General features: G+C 40.7%; 4 protein-coding genes and 4 non-coding genes across 11 annotated transcripts; 1 reads left to right on the top strand and 7 right to left on the bottom strand.

Moving 5' to 3' along the window:
- On the bottom strand, window positions 1–3,527 carry rpl4 (ribosomal protein L4). Its single transcript, XM_030731664.1, has 10 exons — window positions 3,409–3,527; window positions 2,599–2,770; window positions 2,383–2,489; window positions 1,999–2,137; window positions 1,585–1,709; window positions 1,324–1,453; window positions 822–978; window positions 534–617; window positions 225–345; window positions 1–136 (listed from the first exon to the last, which is right to left on the bottom strand). Exons 1-10 carry the CDS (start codon window positions 3,409–3,411, stop codon window positions 56–58), a joined length of 1,119 nt encoding a protein of 372 aa, XP_030587524.1. The 5' UTR covers window positions 3,412–3,527; the 3' UTR covers window positions 1–55.
- Window positions 423–489, bottom strand: LOC115782404 (small nucleolar RNA SNORD18). Its single transcript, XR_004020142.1, has one exon. It is a non-coding gene; the product is annotated as a small nucleolar RNA SNORD18 (small nucleolar RNA).
- LOC115782403 (small nucleolar RNA SNORD18) lies at window positions 695–765 on the bottom strand. The gene has a single exon (XR_004020141.1). It is a non-coding gene; the product is annotated as a small nucleolar RNA SNORD18 (small nucleolar RNA).
- On the bottom strand, window positions 1,792–1,892 carry LOC115782405 (small nucleolar RNA SNORD16). Its single transcript, XR_004020143.1, has one exon. It is a non-coding gene; the product is annotated as a small nucleolar RNA SNORD16 (small nucleolar RNA).
- On the bottom strand, window positions 2,200–2,298 carry LOC115782406 (small nucleolar RNA SNORD16). Its single transcript, XR_004020144.1, has one exon. It is a non-coding gene; the product is annotated as a small nucleolar RNA SNORD16 (small nucleolar RNA).
- A 364-nt stretch (window positions 3,528–3,891) lies between the features above and the next one.
- On the top strand, window positions 3,892–9,895 carry zwilch (zwilch kinetochore protein). Its single transcript, XM_030731093.1, has 18 exons — window positions 3,892–4,033; window positions 4,175–4,217; window positions 4,306–4,398; window positions 5,528–5,670; window positions 5,771–5,961; window positions 6,090–6,169; window positions 6,246–6,401; window positions 6,586–6,657; window positions 6,740–6,833; window positions 6,927–6,979; window positions 7,067–7,169; window positions 7,247–7,326; window positions 7,450–7,606; window positions 7,695–7,723; window positions 7,799–7,935; window positions 8,028–8,123; window positions 9,166–9,281; window positions 9,372–9,895. The coding sequence occupies exons 1-18, from the start codon at window positions 3,984–3,986 to the stop codon at window positions 9,458–9,460; spliced, it is 1,782 nt and encodes a 593-aa protein (XP_030586953.1). The 5' UTR covers window positions 3,892–3,983; the 3' UTR covers window positions 9,461–9,895.
- Window positions 9,880–14,797, bottom strand: lctlb (lactase-like b). 4 transcript variants are annotated; one of them, XR_004020083.1, is made up of 16 exons: window positions 14,707–14,797; window positions 13,838–14,024; window positions 13,549–13,709; window positions 13,353–13,440; window positions 13,149–13,258; window positions 12,924–13,052; window positions 12,691–12,786; window positions 12,552–12,606; window positions 12,282–12,443; window positions 11,926–12,203; window positions 11,716–11,842; window positions 11,404–11,603; window positions 11,230–11,293; window positions 10,861–10,934; window positions 10,278–10,322; window positions 10,011–10,068 (listed from the first exon to the last, which is right to left on the bottom strand). XR_004020083.1 is itself a non-coding variant. In XM_030731094.1 (15 exons), exons 2-15 carry the CDS (start codon window positions 13,962–13,964, stop codon window positions 9,953–9,955), a joined length of 1,758 nt encoding a protein of 585 aa, XP_030586954.1. In that variant the 5' UTR covers window positions 13,965–14,024; window positions 14,707–14,797; the 3' UTR covers window positions 9,880–9,952. The 4 variants fall into 4 exon arrangements, 3 of the variants coding, with proteins under 3 accessions (XP_030586954.1, XP_030586955.1, XP_030586957.1); XM_030731094.1 differs by lacking the exon at window positions 10,861–10,934 and having other exon boundaries at window positions 9,880–10,068; XM_030731095.1 differs by lacking the exons at window positions 10,861–10,934; window positions 14,707–14,797 and adding an exon at window positions 14,176–14,233 and having other exon boundaries at window positions 9,880–10,068.
- A 273-nt stretch (window positions 14,798–15,070) lies between these two features.
- Window positions 15,071–16,999, bottom strand: snapc5 (small nuclear RNA activating complex, polypeptide 5). Its single transcript, XM_030731099.1, has 4 exons — window positions 16,854–16,999; window positions 16,287–16,408; window positions 16,121–16,201; window positions 15,071–15,695 (listed from the first exon to the last, which is right to left on the bottom strand). Exons 2-4 carry the CDS (start codon window positions 16,374–16,376, stop codon window positions 15,501–15,503), a joined length of 366 nt encoding a protein of 121 aa, XP_030586959.1. The 5' UTR covers window positions 16,377–16,408; window positions 16,854–16,999; the 3' UTR covers window positions 15,071–15,500.
- Between the last annotated feature and the right edge of the window lie 5,288 nt (window positions 17,000–22,287).

Genomic DNA, 22,287 nt, shown 5'->3' with positions numbered 1-22,287 from the left:
TGCATTTGAACCAACTCATTTATTGATCACTGAACTCAAGTCTGTATGTATTAGTTTATGCCTTGGGTTTAGCAGGTTCAGCAGATTCAGCCTTCTTTCTAGGCCTCTTCTTGGGTTTCAGCATCTTGGCCTTAATCTATGAGGAGACCAAACAAGAGTTCAAAGTCACCATCAACAATTAAACCTAAAATTTTTTACTTATCTTTAACTGATCAGGCTCTTACCGCAGGGTTATGCTTGAGGATGGCATGACGTCTTGCTGTCTTGGCATAAGGATTCAGTTTGAGCATTATGTTCAAATTCTTCAGAGGATTCTTCTTCAGTATTCTGCGCTTGAGCTTCTTGCTGTAATGACAATATAATCCACTCTTAAATATGTGAACTTCTGCTCAACTAAAACTTTAGTAATAAAAGGTCATGCATCACTCAGGACTTCCATATAATCAGGGTTCAGAAACACGGACCTGAAGTGGAACATCATCATAGCTGATGAATGAGAAGTTCTGGGAAAAAATAATTTAAAAAGTGCATACTTGGGTGCGCGAAGTGCTTTCTGGATCTCTTCACTCTTCAAAATCCTGGTCAGGTCTGTGTTGGTCATCTTGTGCATTGGCAGGCTGAAGGATGAAGAGCCAAGAATTAAAGTCCCTCATGCATTAAGACAAACAGTCCTATGAGGAGTCTTGTGTTGCTCAAACTCAGAACTTCACTTAATATCACATAGTTCAAAAACACGGACCATGAAGTAGAAGCTCATCACTGTCGTACATAAGCATCATATGGAGTTGTACTGTTAAGTGCATGCTCCTTAAAATACTCACTTGTAGTCGACCTTCAGGGAGGCAGATTTACGCCATGTGCCGTACAGGTCATCCAGCTTGCGGAAAGCGCTTTCGGTCCAGATGCAGAACCGTCCAACGTGACCACCAGGAGCGAGCCTCAGGAGGTTCAGTTTGTTCACGTTCAGCAGAGTGATGCCTGCAAAATGTACCACAATAACTCAACATCTGGAGGTTGATGAACTCATATTGAAGCTGAAATGACTTATAAAGTAATTTAATTAGGACTGAACTATGCTGTAAACATTAACAATTACAACAGCAATGTAGAGGCAGACTCACAAAGTTACACATGCATAAATAGAGAAAATACAATAACTAGGGTCTAATGGGCAGCACGGTGTTACCGCCTTTTACCATCTTGGCCATTTTATTCTATTTCAGCCTTTTCATTCTGCTGCATTACCTATACTCTGATTTAATGCATGAGTAATATCAATTTTCTAACACCATAATTTATTCTAAATTTTATCAGTTAATTTACCTGGGATATTTCTGAAAGCTTTGGTTAAGCCAGCATCTTGGTTGTAGACAATGCATGGCCCTCTGCGCTGGATACGTCTGCGATTCCTCATCTTACCCTTACCAGCACGCATGCGCTGAGAGGCATAGACCTGAGAAAAGAAATAATTAATTGCCCCCAGTGCTAATTTTTAATATAGGGCTATTTAAATAAACAAATTGACTTCAGGAAAACTACTGATGAAATCCAGTGTTCTCAGTTTGAGGGTCTAAGTTATTGTACCTTCTTAATGTCATTCCAGGCTTTAAGCTTCTTGAGCAGGAGCACTGCTTCCTTGGTCTTCTTGTAGCCCTCAACTTTGTCTTCAACTACCAATGGGACCTCAGGGATTTCCTCAATACGATGTCCTAACAGACAAGATTGTTAAAATCAGACAAAGATGGCACAAGAAAATGTTGGGGCTTTCAAGATTACAGCATTAACTGGGCTTGCTCAGATTTAAAAAACACATCAGTACTCTGTGACAGTTAAGAGACAGCAGGCAACTGTCACTGTTCACAGGCTCAGACGCAAATTACACCATCATGGCAAGTCAAATGGGCAGAATCACAAGGCTTATATTTTATTATCACAAAAAATTTTTTTATATTGCTTTCTACCCATGTATGTCCTGTATATATCTATTTTGGTGCTTACCTTTGGACATCACAAGTGCAGGAATGGCAGAGGCAGCCAGGGCAGAGCAGATGGCGTAGCGCTTCTGGGGTACATTGATCCTGCGGTGCCAGCGGCGCCAGGTTTTAGTGGGGGCAAACATACGACCACCACGACACATCTAGACCAAAGTCAAGGATGCTTGCCCACTGACTTAAGTTTCAAAAAAGAAAACTTTTCCCCTGCTCAGACTCAAGGGTCATCAGCCATCTGCACCAGTATATGACAGCAGGCATTCTGTCACTGGTCACAGAGTCAGACGCAAATTACACCATCACAGCAAGTCCAAAGAGTTAGTTTGGCTTAGTATATAAATTACAAAGGGGGAACAACTCTTGCAGTTTACAATTTGCATCAAGAGGATACATTTCCAAAAGCACCCTGACCAGAGCGGTGAGTACCACCACCTCTCACACGAGGGATACGGGCCACAGCTCTTCCTGTACCCCAGGACTCTGCACTGGTCTGGTGACCTAAAACACACACACACAAATTTACACACCCATACTGTGTATATAATAACTATAATCTGTGTGTATAATAGAACCATTTACTATATGCTAAATATATTTATGCACTCACCTGCCAGTTCACTGACTGCATAAGGCTGGCGGTTATTCTTGCGCATGTTGGTGTGCACAAAATTCACCACATCAGGACGAATAGGGGCCTTGAACACAGCAGGCATGACTACATTTTTGCCTAAGGATTCTCCTTTCTCGGAATACACCGAGATGAGGGGTCGGGCACAGGCCTGAGAAAGGGGAAAAAAAATCGTTAGTAAAATGCATTGTTAAATCAGAGACGGACATGTAGACAGTACAAGCTGTAAACCTGAGCAGCAGGGGTTTTTAAGGGCTCATAAACTGAGACTGGACAAACTTTTAACATAAAAAAAAAAAAAAAAAAATCACGCAGACTAATCTTGATGCACCTACAGTTCCAAAAAAGGACATCCCTTCTTTAACTAACAGCTGTGAATAAGCCAACATGAAACCTGCCTCGTTGGCCTCACCTTACCTCATTTCTGCTAAGCTGACTTGGCGAGCTCGTTTTAAATTAACATTCATTGTAGATGTTAACGGCTAAGCATAAATAAACTCAGGCGACGGCATTAACAAGCCACTTGTAGCTGCCATTAAAATACACAACACCAGCCTTTAGTGAGCTACCTCTGAAAGGACAGCCACACGTGTAACTTCAAGCCGCTCGCCCAAAATGGCTCCTCGTGTTAGCTTTGCTAGCCGGGAGCATTTCATCTTGCTACTGCATTAAATATGAACCGAGGTTTCCCAAATTCACAAAATACGCGCTGGCTTGTTAAGTGCGAATAATAACACCAACACTTGTGTAGTATACCCCGTTTTCCTGAACATACATGTAAATTCTCACCATTTTCGGTAGTTATTTTTCGGCTCGCCGGGAACCACGCTCCACACGCTATGGCGGCCACAGTAAAAAAGGAAGTTGGCGATTCATCTGAGATGGTTTATGCCTCCGCTTCAAAGCACCACTTCCGGTAACAACATTCTTGCGACAACTTATTTGTTTAACCTCATAAAACAAGAACAGTAAAAGAAGAATGAATACCGAACATAATTGTTTTGGTGCATTTAAGTAAATTCTAGCTAAGAAGCAAAACAATTTTAAAGTGGGTCATGCGCCTGGGACTATTTTTTTGCTCCATGTTGGCGCAGGATAAACGGAAAGACCGAACTATTTTCTTTCCTTTTTTTATATAAAATATTGTTAAGTTTATTGACATTTCATTTGTATTCATATTCCATTTTCAATTTATTTTATACTTTATTATTTTTTCAAGTTATTTATCTGGGAAGTGTGTTGACCTGTGACCCCCACGTCATCACCCTTTGGTTTTCGAGCGCGGGACTGTCGAAATATCAACAACACTTTTGTTAAACTCTTTCAGCCACTTTTGTATATTTTGTCTACATCCTGCGATCGCGATGTGCTCAAAGGTTATATCCAGAGCGAAGGAGTTTGTCAGTATTCTTCGGTGAGTTTTGGACGCACAGCGAAACAAACAAAAAGTTAGCCGTTAAGATGATGCCAGAAAATTATGTTTTGATCTGGCTTCACTTACCACTAAATACTTATGTTCGTGTGATTAAGTTAATTTCTGGCCTGTTGGTTCCAGATCCCTTCAGGATGCGGAAAGCAGTGATCCATATGCATACGAGGTAAATTCATTCGTACTAAAGTAAGCTGTCCTGGGTTTGTGCATTTGTCGCTGTTGCAGTAATGATGTTGATATCTTTTGGGCATCAGGAAGATGTCCAAATAGTGAAGATGAATGGAGACAGAATTCCTGCAGTGAATGTGTATTGTGGCAACCAGAAAATCTTCGTGTGTGAAAAAGCTGTGAGTAATGTCAGTCCTTTGACATACACTGTTTTTCTCCGAATTTCTTTTATTATAATTATTTTTACAAAGTTGTGTTTATAGTGACGTAAAGGAACAATTGTTGACACTTGCTTTGACTTTTAGGGTACATCCTAATTGATACAATTATGTTTTCTAAAGTGGAACTGTTACTACTAGTTTTAGTTTGAAAACTCTGAAGGCCTGTAGTACAAAACAGGATTTGGTACCTTCAGGGTATGACCTGCTCTGGAGCAGATTATGTTTGAGATTAAAGATCACCACCTAGTGACCATTGGTAAATGGACTGGTACTTATATTGTACCAGTCCAGTACCAGTAGCAGTGCTCTAGCTGAGGACAGAGAAAAGCTTTTCACTACAAGCCTCGTTCACCCAATCACACACACATTCATACAAGTGCTTTTTTTTCTATATCTAAGCACCTTGTCTAACATTCATGGATGCATAGGGGCCAACTTGGGGTTCAATATTTTGCCCAAGCCCATACTTCGGCATGCTAGTTGAAGGAGCCAGGAAGCAAACTACAGACTTTCTGATTGGTAGATGCACTTTCCTGAGCCACAGCCACCCCGGCCCAATCAGTTCTCTGGGGGAAAAAAAGTGTCACATTCATACAGGTCTTTAATACTTTTCCTCTGTCTTTTTCTCTCTCTCTCTTTCACACACACACACACTTTCTTCCTTTGTGTTGCTTTCAGTTGGTATTATGTCCTTAATCCCTTCATACTTTTCTAAGATTATAGTTTTATCTTTCTTTGTAAAATCAGTCACTCTGCTGACAGTAGACTTATCCATGTTTCTGATTGATCGGGTTCTGTCAACGCTGCCCTTTTCATGTGAACAAGCTTGTAGTTAGATTGATAAACCCTAAATAGACTTACTGAGTTGATAGCTGCCTTCATGTGACCCCTTAGCCTGATTGCCAATGTTAGAATAAGCAAAGCTGGGTAATGCAAAGATACCTGGGTGTGTGGAACTTGCTTCATTGTACAGGGTCCAGGACTGTGTTTTAGTCTGAATGAACCTATTAGTGTGGATGTACTCTTAGTTGATTAACCAATCTCCTCTTCAGCACTCACCACTGGATTGTGTTTTTATTTCACTAAGGTTCCAAAAATGAGCGAACCAGATGACGGGCAAATGACCGAGACATCAAATTGTTCTGATGGTGATGCTGATGAGGCTAATGATAGTGCCCATGTTCTTCAAACAGAAATTGGACCACAGCCACTTACAGTCATGAAAGCAAGGTGATCAGTGCTAAGAAGTTTAACATTTCATGCAAATGAAACACATAAGTAAGATGTGAATATTTATTCAACCACAGCTTTTTTCATCTTGTTCGTACAGGCAGTTGCTCTCTTGGTATACATTATCTCAAAATGCTAGCGTGTCAGCTGTGGACACGAACCTTCAGTTATACCCCCTGTGGGTGCGATGTGACATGGCTGATCCTGCAGGAACAACCTGGTTTGGAGCTGAAACAATCTGTGTGGGCACTAAAGTTACTGGTGTCAAATTGTACTCCATTACCTGCAAAGGTATTGCTTAGAAACATCATTCCTCATTGAATAACCCATCCTAAAACACTATCAGTACATTATTTACTGTTAATTTTTGTGTGTTTTTAATCACTCGTTTTGTTTTTCCTGATGTGTAATATTGTTAGGTTCTACTGCAGACAAACAATCCCTCACAACCTTAGAGGAACTGAAACAAGAACATAAGAAGCGCCATCATCCGTCCTCGGTATTTCAGTTTTCATCCTCTGTTGTGAGTCTGTATGAATGAATGTCTGTTCTCTTACACCGGTCAATACTTCTAGATGGGGATTAAAGGCAGTGCCAGGTTCAACCTGTTTGGTTCCACTGTTGTTGAAAACACCACCATTGAGTCTCAGAGCAGTGTGACTGTGGATTTCAAATGGAGCCATATGGAGAGTATCCTTGAGATCCCACCTCTGTCCTCCACAGCAACATTAGTGAGCAGCAATAATGAACTCTTATAACCACTTCTTCTTTCTCTTAAAATGCTTACTTTTCATATTTCTATTTCATTAATATGTAATTATCAATAGAAAATGCAAATGTGGATCTGGAAGTAATACAGTAGAAGCTAAGCATTTTACACAGACTGTGATTTTGTTTATCTTTGTTTTCATGCAGAATATCAAAGTTGCCAGTGGAGACATGAGAAGTCCAATGTTTGAGATGTACAGGGAGCTGGAGTTTCTTAAGGTTTGTCTTCGACTGTAGTCTGAAATGACAATAACTACCTGCATCCAAAAAAAAAGAATATATCAGATTACTTTTGTTTCAGACTCTTGCTGATGGGTTGAGAACTGGTGAGACTGAATGGATGGAACCTTTGGAAAGCACATCAGCTGTAAATCTGACCAAGGCCTACCTAGAAGGTAGGTAGGCAGTAAATTGTAAATCTAATGTAACCCGCTACTTGATTATTTTCTCTTTTATTTTATTTTTATTTTTTTAAACTCTTCTTTCAGAGCTGCAGAGCACTGCAAAAACACTGCAGGATCAAGCTGCAAGAACACCAGAGGTACGATGGAGCCTTTTCACTAAAACATTAATTTCATATATATCTGGTAGAGTTCTTGAATTTTTTTCTCTTTTTCTTGTTCTAAAGATCTCAAAGCTGAAGTCTGAGACGGAAACTCCCATTTTCAACTCTTTCTTGGAAAGAGGAGATTTGGATTTTGTGGAGCAGCTTTGGGTTCGGATGAGGAAAAGTGAGTCAGGCACTCCATTCAGGAAAATGGGATTTATTTGATTTAGCATTACAGACAGCAGTAACTTTCTATTACAGGTGTGACTTCATATCAGGACATTGGAGATTGCCTGAAGTTGGTAATTGACGCTCTAAGATATGGTGACATCAAACCCTGGGTAAAAAAAAAAAAAAAGAAAATGTTTCCGCTTTAAAAAACTGTTTATCACAAGCAAATGTTTGGATGTTATTGTGAACAGCTATTATTTATTTTTAAAATTTTTTTTTTCCACTTCACCCAGATTCACAGAGACAGCAGCAGTTCCCTCAGCAAGCTCATCCTGCAGTCCTACCACCAACAGATCGAGCATGTGTCTCTTACAGGTGTCACGCCTGTCAACATGCTGCTTGAGATGGGTCTGGATAAGATGAGAAAAGACTATATTAACTACTTAATTGGTAATCTTTAATTATTCCCCTGTAGCTCTACGTTTGTGTTATTGTTTCTTGGATGATAGACTATTTGCAATTTGTGTTTGTTTCTCAGGTGAGGAATTGACGACTCTAAACCACTTGGTAAGCTTCAGACTGTTGCATTTCTTTTCAAATGTTTGTCTGCAAAGTACCAACTCTGAGTAAACTATTCCACAGTGTTATTACCTGAGCACAGAGGTTGATCTGCAGGAGCAAGTGATCCGACTCAGGAAACTGCACCATCTGCTGGAAATAACTGTGACCTGCAGCACGTTCCTGGGCTTGCCCTACGATCGTCTCTTTCTTCTCACGCAGTAAATCATTTGACTTTTTTTTCCAGTGATGTGTGAGTGTTCTTTAAACTGGCATTGAAATAAACAATTCCCTTTCCTTTCTCCTCACATAGATCATGTTTGCAGCACTACAGAACATCACCTTATGATGAAGAGCATGAATTCAAACTCCAAATCAAACCTGCGCTGATCAGTCATTTCTACCAAAAGTAAGGAATCCCAACCTTTGTTTACTGCCTGCTTCATTCCAAAAAAACAAAAAAAACAACTGAAAGTGAAACTGGGACATGTGACCTATTATTTGTGTTTTTTCAAAAATGTATAAATTATTTAACCAATGTTCTGCTTACTTCCAAATGCTGTGTAAGTGATTCAAATGCCCCTTAGTCTGTTTTTTGTTTTAAGGCACTTTAGAGTTTTTAGTGTTTCCCAGATCAACAAATACAGTTCCATCCATCCATCCATCCATCCATCCATCCATCCATCCATCCATCCAAAAGGCAGGGTGGACAGTGGACAGGTTGCCAGTCTGTCACAGGGCTAACACAAAGATAACCATTGACATGTACATTCACAGCAATGGCCAATCTAGAATCACCAATTAATCTAACACATGCATGTCTCTGGGCTGTGGGAGGAAGCTGGAGTACCCAGAGAGGACTCACAAATACAGGGAGAACATACAAACTCCACACAGAAAGGGCCCCAGCCAGCCAGTGGATTCAAACCCAGGATCTTCTTGCTGTGAGTGGAGTGGAGTGCTAACCACAGCACTGCACTACACTCTAGTGATCTAGACCTTTGACAAATGACATTTGTATATCTAACATAATCATACTGCTAATGAAAATGTGCAATAATCATTCTGTATTCCAGGGTATTTATTCACTCATTCTTTAATCCCTCTCTGATATTGCTGTTTTTAATCTCAAAAGAGAACTAATTATTGCTTTGTGCCAAAAGGTGATTTCCACGATTCCACGATATCAGCCCTGTAAACCTCACCACAGTCCAATCTTGACTGAAGGGCACATAAAAGTCGACCTGAATGTGATGCCCGCAGAATTCTGGCAGTCTATTATACGGAGTGTTGAAAACACAGAGATCTCAGCAGCTTGCAAGAAACCACATAAAACATTTATTGAAAGTCAAAGGATATGTTAGTAGAGATTAGGCCCCTTTTTGTAATCTTTTTATAGAGACTTTTTACGCACAGTTGGGTTTATCTGTGTTGATCTTTGTGTTCCACAGAGAGCACCCAGTAGTGTGGGGGGTTGAGTTGTCCAGTGGCCACGGTTCCCGTGAGGTCAGGACCTCCTTACAGCTTAGCGACAGACCACTGGTTGATCATGTCATCTTTGAAACAGGTGATTTTTATTTAACGAATATGTAAGTGACCACCCCAGTAAAGCACAGATGGTTTTATTCTTCTGTTCTTCTTCTTTCTTTCTTTTTAGACTTCCCAAATGAAACCGTGAACGGGGACAGTGAGGATCCTGCTTTCTTCTCCACCGTGGTGTGCTGCAGCCTCGTCAACTTTGCCTGAATTTACAAAGCGTGCGACTAACCAACCAAAGAGGTGTTCTCATGTTTTATATTCTGATTGGGAGATTGAAAATGGCCACTATAGGTATTTCTCACAGTATATTTTTGTCAGTGCTTTCAGTAAACACATTTCAGCCCTTTGTATATATATTTGGGTTTTCCAGTCACATCTTTATTATCACATTTTGCTGCTCAAGGAAAGTTGTATCCAAATGAAAACACAAAGTATGCTAGATCACCTGGGCTGTTTGCAGTGTCAGTAACCCACAGCAGTACTTTAATAAGAAAACCTGACCCCTGTTCCTTCTATGCTAAACCAGTCATTTTTGAGCAAACACTTGACATATGTCAAATTGATGGAATCACCAATTTCAGTTCAGTTCAAATGATGTATTTATATTCACACATAATCCAATAAAGAAATGATGCACTTACATTTTAAGTGTGTGCATATATGTGAGCTGATGCTTGTGATTATAAACATGAAGCCTTTCTAGTTCCGCCTCCGCAGCAGGAACATGAGGAAGATGGCACTGAGCAAAATAGAGAGTGTGCACACAGTGGGAACAACGATCTCAGTCACCATCTCCATGTGGTTGGTCAAAGGGTCTGCAAAGCACACACACACACACACACACACACACACACACACACACACACACACACACATTAAAAACTTAGGGCATTTTTTTGGCGCACAGACACTGCTTATGAAGTGAATGCTCAAGCACAGTGTAAAAAGCAGCACTCAAAGGGTTAACACTTGTCCCTAAATCAAATATTTGATCGAATTAATAGAGAGCATAGGGATTCCTTACCATGTATAAGTCTTAGAATATTGGCAGCAGTACTCCGCTGTTCCTCTAATAAAAGAAGAGAAAGTACTCAGAGTTGATTAATGGCACTTTAACCCTTTGAGAACTGCATGCAGCTACAAGGGAATATTTCAGAAAGCAGTGCTTTTACCAGATAACTACTAAAATGCAGCCTTTTGAAAATAATTTAGCATTACCAGCCGTCAGCAAACAGCTGAATCTTATGTTGACATTTTGATTTCTAAAATCAGCTCAGATATATCACAGACTGTTATTATGTTATCCAGTTTCATTTTTAACCCTGCTTTGTGAAATACCCCGAGGGCTGAAGTCCACTCCTTTTTGCTTTATGTTTATTTTACCAGCTTTTTGTTAAAAGAGCGAATCAGATTCTTGCAAACCAGATTTGTGCACGCTGGTAAAACCAAAGCTGAATTAAGAAACTTTATGGAGGCAGCAAAAGCTTGTTTTTAATGGCAGGTGTTAAACTGCAGAGGCCCGTTAGTCAGAATGAAGACCACGCAATCGCAAAGCAACAAGGAAAAAAAAAAAAAAAATGACATTATTAGGAATAGGAAGCATGTACCCTCAAGCTCTAAACTTCATCATGCACTGGCCAAACCTTTGGCATTTCTGCATGTTCCTGGGCTTTTCTTCTAGCTGGAGGGGCAAACAAAGAAGATATCTCAGATATTCTGTAAGAGATTTTAATAATCAGGTTTTGTATTTCTACCATAGTTTGTTCGTGTGTGTTCTGAGGGGGTTAAAGAACAGAAACACATTTTATTCAAATTATTACTGGTATATTGTACTAATTTTGTTGGGACATTTCTTTTTGTTTTTTTTTTTTGTTTTTGTCCATATTTTGGTAAGAATCTTTATTTGTTTACCCCCTGCTAGTTGTTCACCCCCATTCAGTGAGGAACATGATCAGGGATGTTATAGACAAACTGACCTGCAGCGAGGAGCTGGTTGCTGGAAGAGCAAGTCTCAACAGCCTTTCGTTTCCAGTTTTCAACCTGTGGAGGTTCACAGGACAGTCAGACATAATCAGAGGCTTGGTGTATTTTGGGGGTATAAACCATGTAATTAAAAACCCATCAGAGTGGCAGGTCTTTGTAGGGAATACCTCTCTTTGATTGGGAAATCCATTGGAGCTGATAATACGTTTGTAAAACTGAACAGAAGCTTTGGGATAGCGAGGCTTGTTTTTGTTCCGGAAGTCCACGTAGTACAAGCCAAATCTCTCGGAAAAACCTTCATCCCACTCAAACTTGTCCAGCAGCGACCACGCAGTGTAGCCCTTCACATTGACTCCGTCTTTAATAGCTGGATGACACAGAGATCAAAGAGCTTGATAACTACAAACAAAAAGTGATTAGAATTTGATTCAATAAGCACATTGTAAATTTTTTCTGCTCTAACACATGAGCTCATTCACCTTTAAGCATCTCATTGATGTACTCTTTATAGTATTGTATCCTCCATTCATCACAAAGCTCTGTGCATAACATCTTCTCAGAGACTCCATTCTCGGTCACATAAATCATTGGGTTTCCATACTGAGTCTAGATGGGGATTAAATCAATATGAGTTACCTTTTTGCAAATTTGAACAGGGAGTGCTAAGATTATTGATATCAACAAGACACCTTGACAAAATTGAGCAGACGTCTAAAACCCCAGGGCACGGAGTAGAGCCACTCTGAACCAGGGTCAGGCCATCTTGGGTCAACCAGTTCAGCCAGGTCACGGTCACTAAAGTAGCTGCTGCTGCTACGGCCTAATGGGTTGCTTTTTTGGGTGATGTAGCGCGTGGTGAAATGACCAATGCCGAGGAAGTCACAGGTCCCCTTTATGTAGCTCTTCTCTTGAGGGGAAAATGTGGGCAGCCGAGATGTCCCGAGGCCCTGTTGGATACTCTTCCTTCCTGTACACGGAAGTAGCAATTATTTAAATCCCATAATATAAATAACATTATTTTAGGAGCGTTTACAATTTAACCTGCCTATGAAGTCTTTCATCACTTGAGGGTAGTCGCCATGAAAGATCGGTGTGGCAAACCATCCCAGGTGGAACTGGACGTATCTTTCAGCTGCTTCAATGTTTTTTTGGTTGCTGAGATCCACCGGTTCTCCCCATTCCCCCGACAGAGAGATGCCCACCAAACCTACGGATTTAAACAGAAGCTCTCAACACTCTAAAAATTTTGTCTTTTAGAGGTAAACATTGAATCAAGTGACTGTGTGCTAATTTTCCAAACTTTCATCTTGTTTACCTTTTTGCTTCCCCCTCCACTGTGTGTCGTACGTGTGCCAAACTTTGGCATGTGCCTGTGAAAAAAGGTTCACATTTCATTTTAAAGTGTTCACTTAGTAGTTTTGATACTTTGAGTAAATACAATTGCAGTCTTATACCTTGATTATGTGATGCGCAGCTCTGTATGCTCCCGTTCCCCTCACCCTCAGTCCAGGAGCGTGTTCACCCGTCTCATAGCCTTCAACTGCTACAGACTGTAGGTGTGTATAAATGCAATACTTTTAATTCAGGCATGCACAATATATATGCATGTTAAAAAAAAAAACTATTAAAAAAGAGGATCTATATTCTTGAAAAAAAAAAAATTGTATAAATATTTTTGTAAACATACCCATGGGTTGTTGAAAGTGATCCAGTGTTTCACTCGGTTGCCAAATCTCTCAAAGCACAGGTTGGCATATTCATTGAAATAATTGACCATGCTTATATTTTGCCATCCATTATATTTCTCTTGTAAGACCTATAAAAACAACAACAACAACAAAAAAAAGCAGTACATTATTTAAAAAAATTATGAAGGATAAAGTTAAGAGTTCTCAGTATTTTGCATACAAACCTGTGGAAGATCCCAGTGATACAGAGTAACAATGGGAGTGATTTTGTTCTCCAGTAGGTGGTCAATCAGGTGATCATAGTACTGTATTCCTTTTTCGTTTATGTGGTCAGCTGAAAATAGTTTTTTTAGCACAGATTACTTTTAAATAAGATCACACGGTGCCAGTTCATTTTCAAAAGGCTTAACTTAACATCAGTTACCCACATTTTATGCCAGTGGGAAGGAGTCTAGGCCACGAGATGGAGAAACGATAGTGGTTAAGCCTCAGTTCCTTCATCAGAGAAACATCATCCTGTACAAAATGCATACAGTGGAGTTAAGTATTTAGATTACTTGGTGTCCTAACTCCAACCCCTGCTCTTTCCTTATATCTCAGGTGCACCACACCTGATCACCCTACCTTGACTTTGTAGTAGCCCTCACAGGAGGAATCGCCAGTGTCATTTTGTTGGATCTTCCCTTTCTTGTGACTGAACACATCCCAGATGCTCAGTCCTTTTCCATCTTTGTCCCAGGCTCCTTCTGTTTGATAGGCTGAACCTCCGGCACCCCACGAAAATCCTGCGAAACAAAACATTGGCAGCAATCCATCAGATCTAGGTTACATCACCACAATTTGGGGGAACTAATGGCAGTAGATACAAAATAATTAAAAGGTAATCCTACTGAACAAAACAAAGTAGGTGTACCAGCTGGAAAAGTGCCATAATAGAAGGAGCCGTGGTGGTTTTTTGTCCAGTCGAAGTCCTCAGTCGCAGACAGACACAGCACCAACATAAGCACATGGCACACACCGACTGCACAGCGGGGCAGCATGGTACTCCTGAGCCTGCAGCACAGTTAGTGTCTCGCTCTGCTTCAGTCCCTCACTGCTGCCTAAATACAGATGAGAAGCATTCAGCACAAAAAGATGCATGGCTGGAGTAAACATGCTATATCTAAGCATGTGCACACATGCTTGCAAACCTTTCTATTAAAAACTGTGCAAAATCGTTATAACATTTATATAATAGCAATAAACTGTCACCAAGCTGTCTGGAAGCATCCAATGTGATGGACTGTGGGGGGTCCCATGTCCCTAATGCAAAGCCAAATGGAGCTTTTCAGACTCAATGGTGTGTAAGCTCATCTTGCTGAGGCAGACAGATCCCATACAAACTATGGTTTCACCTCTGTAAGCAAAGCTAATGTTGGAGAGGTTGATATATTTACAGTGCACAATGGATGAACTTTTCTGCACAAATGGGCAAATGTGAATAAGAGAACCTCACAATTACAAACCAATTATGCTATTTTCTATTTTGCTTACACATTTGAAACTAAAAATAATAAACCTACTTATCTTTGTAAATAATTCTCAGGTGTTCAGAAGCATACTTTGGTCTCATAGTCTAAAAAGCCTGCAATCAGTGGACACTACATAATGACACTGCACTGTAACCATTAAAAACATTTTTTTCCCCCAAATATGTAATTTTCTTCCTTGCTCGTTTATAAACATTATCCTTGCAGTATTTTTTCCCCATTCTCTCTAAAATTACCCTTCGTACCCAGTTACCTGTTAACTTAAGAAGAAGGCATTTGCAGCAGGTCTACGTGCTGGCCCCTGAGTCCGTGGGTGAGTGGCAGCTCTTTCCTGGACCAGCAGACCCTGTATACAGCTGTATTTGTGCAATCTCTATTATACATTCCCTGTTGTAGCACCACCCTTCTCCAGAGCTGTCCCTGCTGTCAGGATGAAAGCTGGCCTTATTGTGAGGCTCACCGTATTGTTTTAACTGTTTAGAAAATGCTGAATGGTTTTCTCGTGGAAAGTGTTTGCACTGCATTACCCATTTGCCCGGGTCAGGTTAGGACATGAAGTGAACACAGTTATTACCTTCAAGTGTACACTGTAAAAATCAGGACGGTGAAAATGTATGGAAAACATTTATTTTGTGCTTACAGTTATAATTTCTTACACAACACAGACATACTATCTCCTTATATGGCCCAGCCATACATTTTCATCAACAGACATCTCAACATCAGACTATTTCTCAAGTGAATTGATGCTCTTATTCCCTCAAAATGCACAATACGTTTAGAAAGCCGGGAGCACCTGATAACACTGCCTCACTGCCTTTTAGCAACAGATTTCCTGCAAAATTTGACACGACTAACATGGTTTGAAATCCTGGTGATGCACCTTAAATCCAGCAAAGGAGAGGATATTGCTAGCACCAGACATTGTTACACTGCTACCTACTCCACCCAAATAAATAAAACTTCCTCACTGATAATACAAAACAGGTGAACAAATAACAGGTTCATGTTCTTTTTCAGTGGTGCAAATATGGACACCTTTGGATCTCAGTATTCTTCCTCCTCATCCTCCTCAGGCAAAAACCCAAGCTCGTTGTCATCGTCCTCATCCTCCTCCTCTTCCTCCTCCTCCTCATCCTCCTCCTCCTCTTCTTCTTCTTCTTCCATATCATAATCTGCAACGGCATTCAGTAGGAGTTTGGTTCGATTGATCTCACTTTCATCATCAAGATTGATGTGAACCTAAAACATTCAAAAAACAGAACTGATGTTAAAAGGTGCAAACTTTACAACCAGTCGTGATCACTGGACACAGGCACCATAAAGTACTTTTGTGCAAAGGTCTGAGAAAAAATATGCAAAGAGAGCATAAGTCAGTGTGAGACTGTCAGGCTGATGGTACAATCTCTTGAGACAGTATTGCAAAATGTTTACTTTAACCTTGCAATCATTCACAATCATGCAGAACCAACAAGTTTATATTTCAGGGAATCCTACTCTGCAGAGTAGAAGCCTACTCTACTCAGCAGCAGATTTTGATGATTAAAAATGCTTCAGCTGTGTAGACTCTTCATGCAAAATGCAGTCTCTGAATTGTAATGTAATTGAAATGTAATCAGCTTGTGACAGTTTTCAGGGTTGTGCCCTTTCCTGGTGCAGAGATATACCTCAGGTTCAGGGGATGAGCGTTGGGAGGCTCCTTCTTCTGTTTGAGCATTAATAATAGACTTCAGGGCCCCTTCTTCAAACTGAAATACAGAATAAGCACACAGAACATAAACTAAGGGTATGTACACAAACACCAACATGCTTGTATTTTGCACTTGCACTTACCTTCAACCTGTTCAACTGGTCCTGTAGCATGACTTTGATTTTGAGGAGAGTCTCCTCTTCCTTCTTTAACTCCTGCAGACGGCTAAGCATCTTTGCTGCTGCAGTCAGACCATTCCTCAACACTGAGAGAAAAAAAAAGGACAAGATAAGGATGGGTGGCATGTTTTCTATTTCCTTTAAAAAGTGCTTTTTAAGCCCATTATTAGATCTCCAGCATCTTGAGTTTACTGTACTAAATCTGCTGCAGTCGTCAAACACGTTTGGCCTTGTTTCTGTCTTATTTTTTAAAATTTAATTTAACAATATTAAATATATTTAACAACTCAGCAGATAGTGTTAGCTGGCCAAAATATCAATTTTTAGAACACTATAACAGTGCACATATCGCAAACAGTTACGAACAGATCGGCATTTAATCTTCGCAGCAGCACAAACTATTTCCTTAATTTTGGAACATGATTTTGCTGTCATTTCTAGCAAGCTGCTACGAAGAGCACTTTAGAGGAAAAGCGTGTAGCCCAGCTTATTTCCTCGCATGCATAACAAAAACAGCTTAGAGACCGTTACCTCTGCTTATAAATTCAGCCTACAGCTCCATACCAACGTCGAAACTAATGATACGCAGGATAAAGTGCCTCCAAGAGCCTCTTATTTAGCATATGAACAGCAGCAGAGATGTTGTGCTACAGCTACGGCTACCGCTACTAGCCAAACTTTGGTTCCTGTGCTGTCATGTCCGGGTTTGGTGCGCCTTCATGTCCTATCGGACAATACAGTTGTCAAATAAGATTGTCACGGCTTTACTAATTACAGCGCCACAAACGTGTAATTTCATACTTTTCTTGTTTTGTTAGTTAACTGGACTCACTTCGATGTTTTTTGCAAAAAAAAAAAAAGAAAACACTCTTTATATTTCTGTCCCTTGAAAGCTAGGAACACAAATTCACAATAAGCATTGAAAGGCAGCATTAACGAAGGATTTCATGTGGCGACATCTTGCGGTAAAGTGGCAGTAATTACAGTCTTGCCTTTTTTAATGAAAAAAAAAAAAAACAACCCGAGGGACCATACTTTGAACCACATGAAGGTTTTAGCCGGTAAGAAAACCGAAAATCTAGCTGTTTTTGTAAGAGCGACTACATAAACAACTGTTAACAAACCGCTGCAGTGGTTACAGCAGCTGGCCATCAGCTGACGTGGTTAATTAAACAGTATCAATTAAATTCTTTGGTGGACCAGTTGAAGTGGTTGGTGTTAACTTTACAGCGCCAGGAAGCCTAATATGTAACAAATGTAGCCCAGGGTGTTAGTTCCCCTTATAAAACACAAAGGTCACGCTGGTGGAAGACAAACAGGCCTTAAAAGTGAAGAAGTGAGGCCTTTTGCTACTTCAAATACATGGTGTAAATTTGCCTGTAATGTCACCTTAAGTAAGGTGAGTGACGCTTAACTAACATGCTGTAAGAAATTTAGCATGAAACCAGAAGCTGGGAACAAGAGATCATTGTCATGCCACGGACCATATAGGATTATCATGGGTAGTCAGACAGACAGAAATGGAGATGGTCTACATATATATATATATATATATATATATATATATATATATATATATATATATATAAAAGAAAATATTTTGCAGTGTTGCACATTACCTGCAAAACACTCCGAAAAAAGAAAAACTTCCAACACACTGAAACAACAAAAGTAGATGACGAATTCAGTGAAAACATAATAAACTGCAGATGGAACTCACTAATGTGAACAAGATCTGAAACAGCTCTTAATCAGTCTTCAGAAATGTTTGAAGAGCCCATTAGGTCCTTTATAGGATTTCTTTCTAAGTCCATCCAGATGTGTGTGCGTTGATAATCACAGCACAGGCACCACTGTGGAGCCCAGCCAAAAGGAGAGACATACAGTAACTGTCTCTGTTCACACACACATGAAAACAGGAAAATTAGGAATGTCCTAATTTTTCCTAAGTTCACAAATTAAGGCTTTCTTAGTTTTTGCTTTTAGTTCAACTGTTTTACTTCTTAGCACTGTGGGATCAGGAATGGGGAATGGAGAATATCACCATAGCAAGAAAGAGTGGGAGGATTCACTATGTAGTTACAGAAGAAAGATAGACAGACAGACAGACAGACAGACAGATAGATAGATAGATAGACAGACAGACAGACAGACAGACAGACATACAGACAGACAGATAGATAGACAGATAGATAGATAGACAGAGAGACAGACATACAGACAGACAGATAGATAGACAGACAGACAGACAGACAGACAGACAGACAGACAGACAGACAGACAGACAGACAGACAGACAGACAGACAGATAGATAGATAGACAGACAGACAGACAGACAGACAGACAGACAGACAGACAGACAGACAGACAGATAGATAGATAGATAGATAGATAGATAGATAGATAGATAGATAGATAGATAGATAGATAGATAGATAGATAGATAGATAGATAGATAGATAGATAGATAGATAGATAGATAGGGTGCACCTGCCAGTTCTGATAATCTATGGCAAATGCCAATCAGGCTCCACGGCAGTGAACACTGGGCCTACTAGAGGACATTGGGCCCTCAGGCCACCCTCATGAAGTTTGTTTCTAATTGTCTGGTCAGAGACATACAGACCAGTGGCCTGCCAGGGGTCATTTCTTAGACCTCTGGCAGTGCTCATCCTGTTCCTCTTTGCACAAAGGAGGAGATACCAGTCCTGCTGATGGGTTAAGAACCTTTGATGCTCTTGTCCAGCTCTACTAGAGTAACTCCCTGTCTCCTGGAATCTCCTCCTGGAATCTCCTGGAGTCCCCTGGAATCTCCTCCATGCTCTTAAGACTGTCCTGGAAGACACAGGAAACCTTCTGGCAATCACATGTATTGATTTGTCATTCTGGAGGAGTTGGACTACCTGTGCAGTCTCTGTAGGGTCCAGGTATCACCTCATGCTACCAGTAGTAACACTAATCCTGGCCAAATGCAAAACTAGTAAAAAAAAACAGTCAGAAAAGATGAGGAGGGACAAAATGTCAGTGTCCAATTCCTGTTTTGGGGGTTGTCTCATTGTTGACCCTCTAATGTGCCTGTTGTTAATTTCATTAACACCAAAGCAGCTGAAACGGATTACCACCCCCCTCTGCTACTTAACTGATCAGATCAATATCCCAGAAGTTTAATTGACTTGATGCTATACTCTGATTAAAAAGTGTTCCTTTAATTTTTTGAGCACTATATAATATTCACAGAGGAGTGACACATTAAAAGAAAAAAATCTGAACCCTTGACTCCTACAGTGAGGAGGTCATTTGGTTCTGTTGTGCTTTGGGGGCTTCTTTCTGGCATGACAGATGGGTGTTCATGCGTCTGGTACACACAGTGTGGAATGTTTCAGGTTCAAGTGCCTTAATTCTTCCCAGCATAGATTTAACAAGGTGCTGGAAACATTCCTCTGAGATTTTGGTCCATACTGACCTGAGAGCATCACAGAGATACTGCAGATTTGTCAGCTGGGCATGCATGATGTGCTCTATTGGATTCAGATCTGGTGAGCGTGGAGAAGATCTGATGTTGATGATATTTGTCATAAAGGGACAGATGTGGGTAGCAACACTACTGAGGTAGCCATTGCAGTGTAAATGACCTGAAGGTATCCTGTCTCTCCAGTGAATCCAAACTTACAAGGACACATGTAAGAATAGTTGGTAGATTGGAAGTCATTAATCTTGTGTTGGCCAGCTAATGGATTAATCAACAGTACTGTACATGTGCTGTGTTGTGGCATGTGCTCATGTACAAGAACACTATTGTTTTATGAGCCAAGCACATGGGAAGCTTTGGGAGGCAGAAATTGGAGCTGCATGTCAGTGTAGCAGTGACCTCAAGGATTTGGGGGTCAGATGAATAGGTGCTCTTAGGTGTGTGCCCCAATATCGCAGCTGCCAGCCTCCCAGCACACGCACAAGAGGTTCTGCTGTGGCACGAGGATTTTACTTGGAGCAAGTTTCATCAACTCTGAGGTGGCTAATGCTGGACAGTTATCACTCTGCTTCTTGAGAGAGACAGTTGTTTTCTCCTTGTCATCACACAGACTGTATTGCAGCTACATTGCAGTTTCTCCCCAGTCAAAGCTCTTCCTGGCAGGGCTCAGACCCAGTGCTGAGGCCTTGGTGGCAGCTGAGGCTGGGGCTCAGACTCCATGCATACCGCCGCCTGTGGTGGTCTGCTATGCTTGTGCAGCGTTTGAAGGTGCTCCCTCTGTCTGTGGAATGCAGTGCTGGGCATTTTGGAAGAGGGGCCCACCAAAAGGGAGAGGAGGAAAAGGGGCGAGAAACTTAGAAAGAAAGAGGAGGGGAGGTGACCTTTGAACAGTGCCACCAGGAAATTATGACTCAATTTTTCAACTGGGGCAGTGAAATAGAGAAGGCATATGCCAATTCCCTGAACTGAATGCTCCTCCACTGATCCTCTATCACTTGGGCCATTTCAGAGTTTTTATTTTTGCTTTCAGGAGTGAAGCTCAAAAAGGGCTGAGCAGGGATAGAAGGCTTCAAGCTTTTACCAGGCAGGCACACTCCTTTTGTTGGTGATTTTTTTTTTAACCTTTAATTTTCAGATTGAAGGCCTTCCTAATTGTCTATCATCATTTCTGTTCACTCACATGCAAATTCTGAGCTGGGAAGTATATTAACTGTACACAGTGGAGTTTGACTGATCGGCGTGCACTATTAATACAAATTGATGCAGATCATTTTAAACAAACCAAATAAAAAATAAGCAGTGGGTATATGCAGAATCACTTTTCCTCAGGTCTTCAGTGGCAGAAATGAATATGCAATGCAGGAACAGAACTGGGTTAAAGCCCTACCCAGAGTAAGTAAGAGCATGGCAATAGAGGGAGATGTAAGATGGAGAAGTGGGGGATTATGCAGATTGTAAGAGAGCAGTGAAAGGTATGGGAAGCTGATGGGACTGGTGAGTCATTGTAGAATCACAGCTGAGGACCACCAGCCCCAAGCTCCAAATCACAGACTTTTTCTTTTCACTTTCCTTTTTTCTGCACCTGCTCTCACAAAGGGAATGCACCATGCATATATTTGGAACATGCTACTTTGTCTTAATATTGTGCCACAAACTTGTTGTACATGCAGTGTAAAGGACTGTGGGCCAAAATGACTACAATGATGAAGTACGGCAATTTTTTTTTTGGTTTTCTATCCTGCTAAATAGCAAGTTAGTTATACACCCCTGATCATAGATTGCATTGTCTTTCATTTGGTACTGGTCCAGGAACAAGTCTAATAAAGCTTTACTCTAATTGCTTTTATGTAATAAAGTTGCTTGACTGTAATGCATTGCAGGTCAGGCCATCTATAGGAGACGAAGGGAAAGGTGGGGGTGTTAACTCTGGGATGTTTCCTCTTCAGCCCAACGGCGACTCAGACATGAGCCCAGCGTGCCTATAAAAAGAAAGGGCTTGTGTATCTGCTGGAGCCTTTGTTTCCAAGGAACTAGCTAAACCTTAACATTTCCTGTTCTGAACTCCTACACACATATTCATGCAAAGTGGCATGCACAAGCAGTGGGACAAATGTATTAGAGTGCTTCCATTGTAATCAGCACAATCTTGTGCACGTAAGCAGAGCCTGAAAGATATGGATGCATGCTTTGCTGGTGAATAAGTGTACCAATACAGATCCCTGTGTGGACATAGCACAGCTACAAGAAAAAAAAAATGCCTACAGAAGTGTAGCCTACAGGGTCCGAAGAAAACATTTCTTCATATTTTATGTAATATCATCACAGCACTGAGTGGCAATATGTTAGTGAAGGTGGAGAAAAGGTTCTTTATGAAACCTTTCAGACTGTGTCAACTACCTCCCAGTGGGCATGCCTGTCACTGAATCAGAGAAGATGATTGATAATACTGTTAATCTCTAGATTAACCACAGCAGTGTGGTATGAGCCACTGTGTG

This window comes from Archocentrus centrarchus, chromosome 6, assembly GCF_007364275.1.
Source record: "Archocentrus centrarchus isolate MPI-CPG fArcCen1 chromosome 6, fArcCen1, whole genome shotgun sequence".
Taxonomy (NCBI): domain Eukaryota; kingdom Metazoa; phylum Chordata; class Actinopteri; order Cichliformes; family Cichlidae; genus Archocentrus; species Archocentrus centrarchus.
Note: the sequence above shows the minus strand (reverse complement) of the source record. Positions and strands in the feature narration are given on the sequence as shown.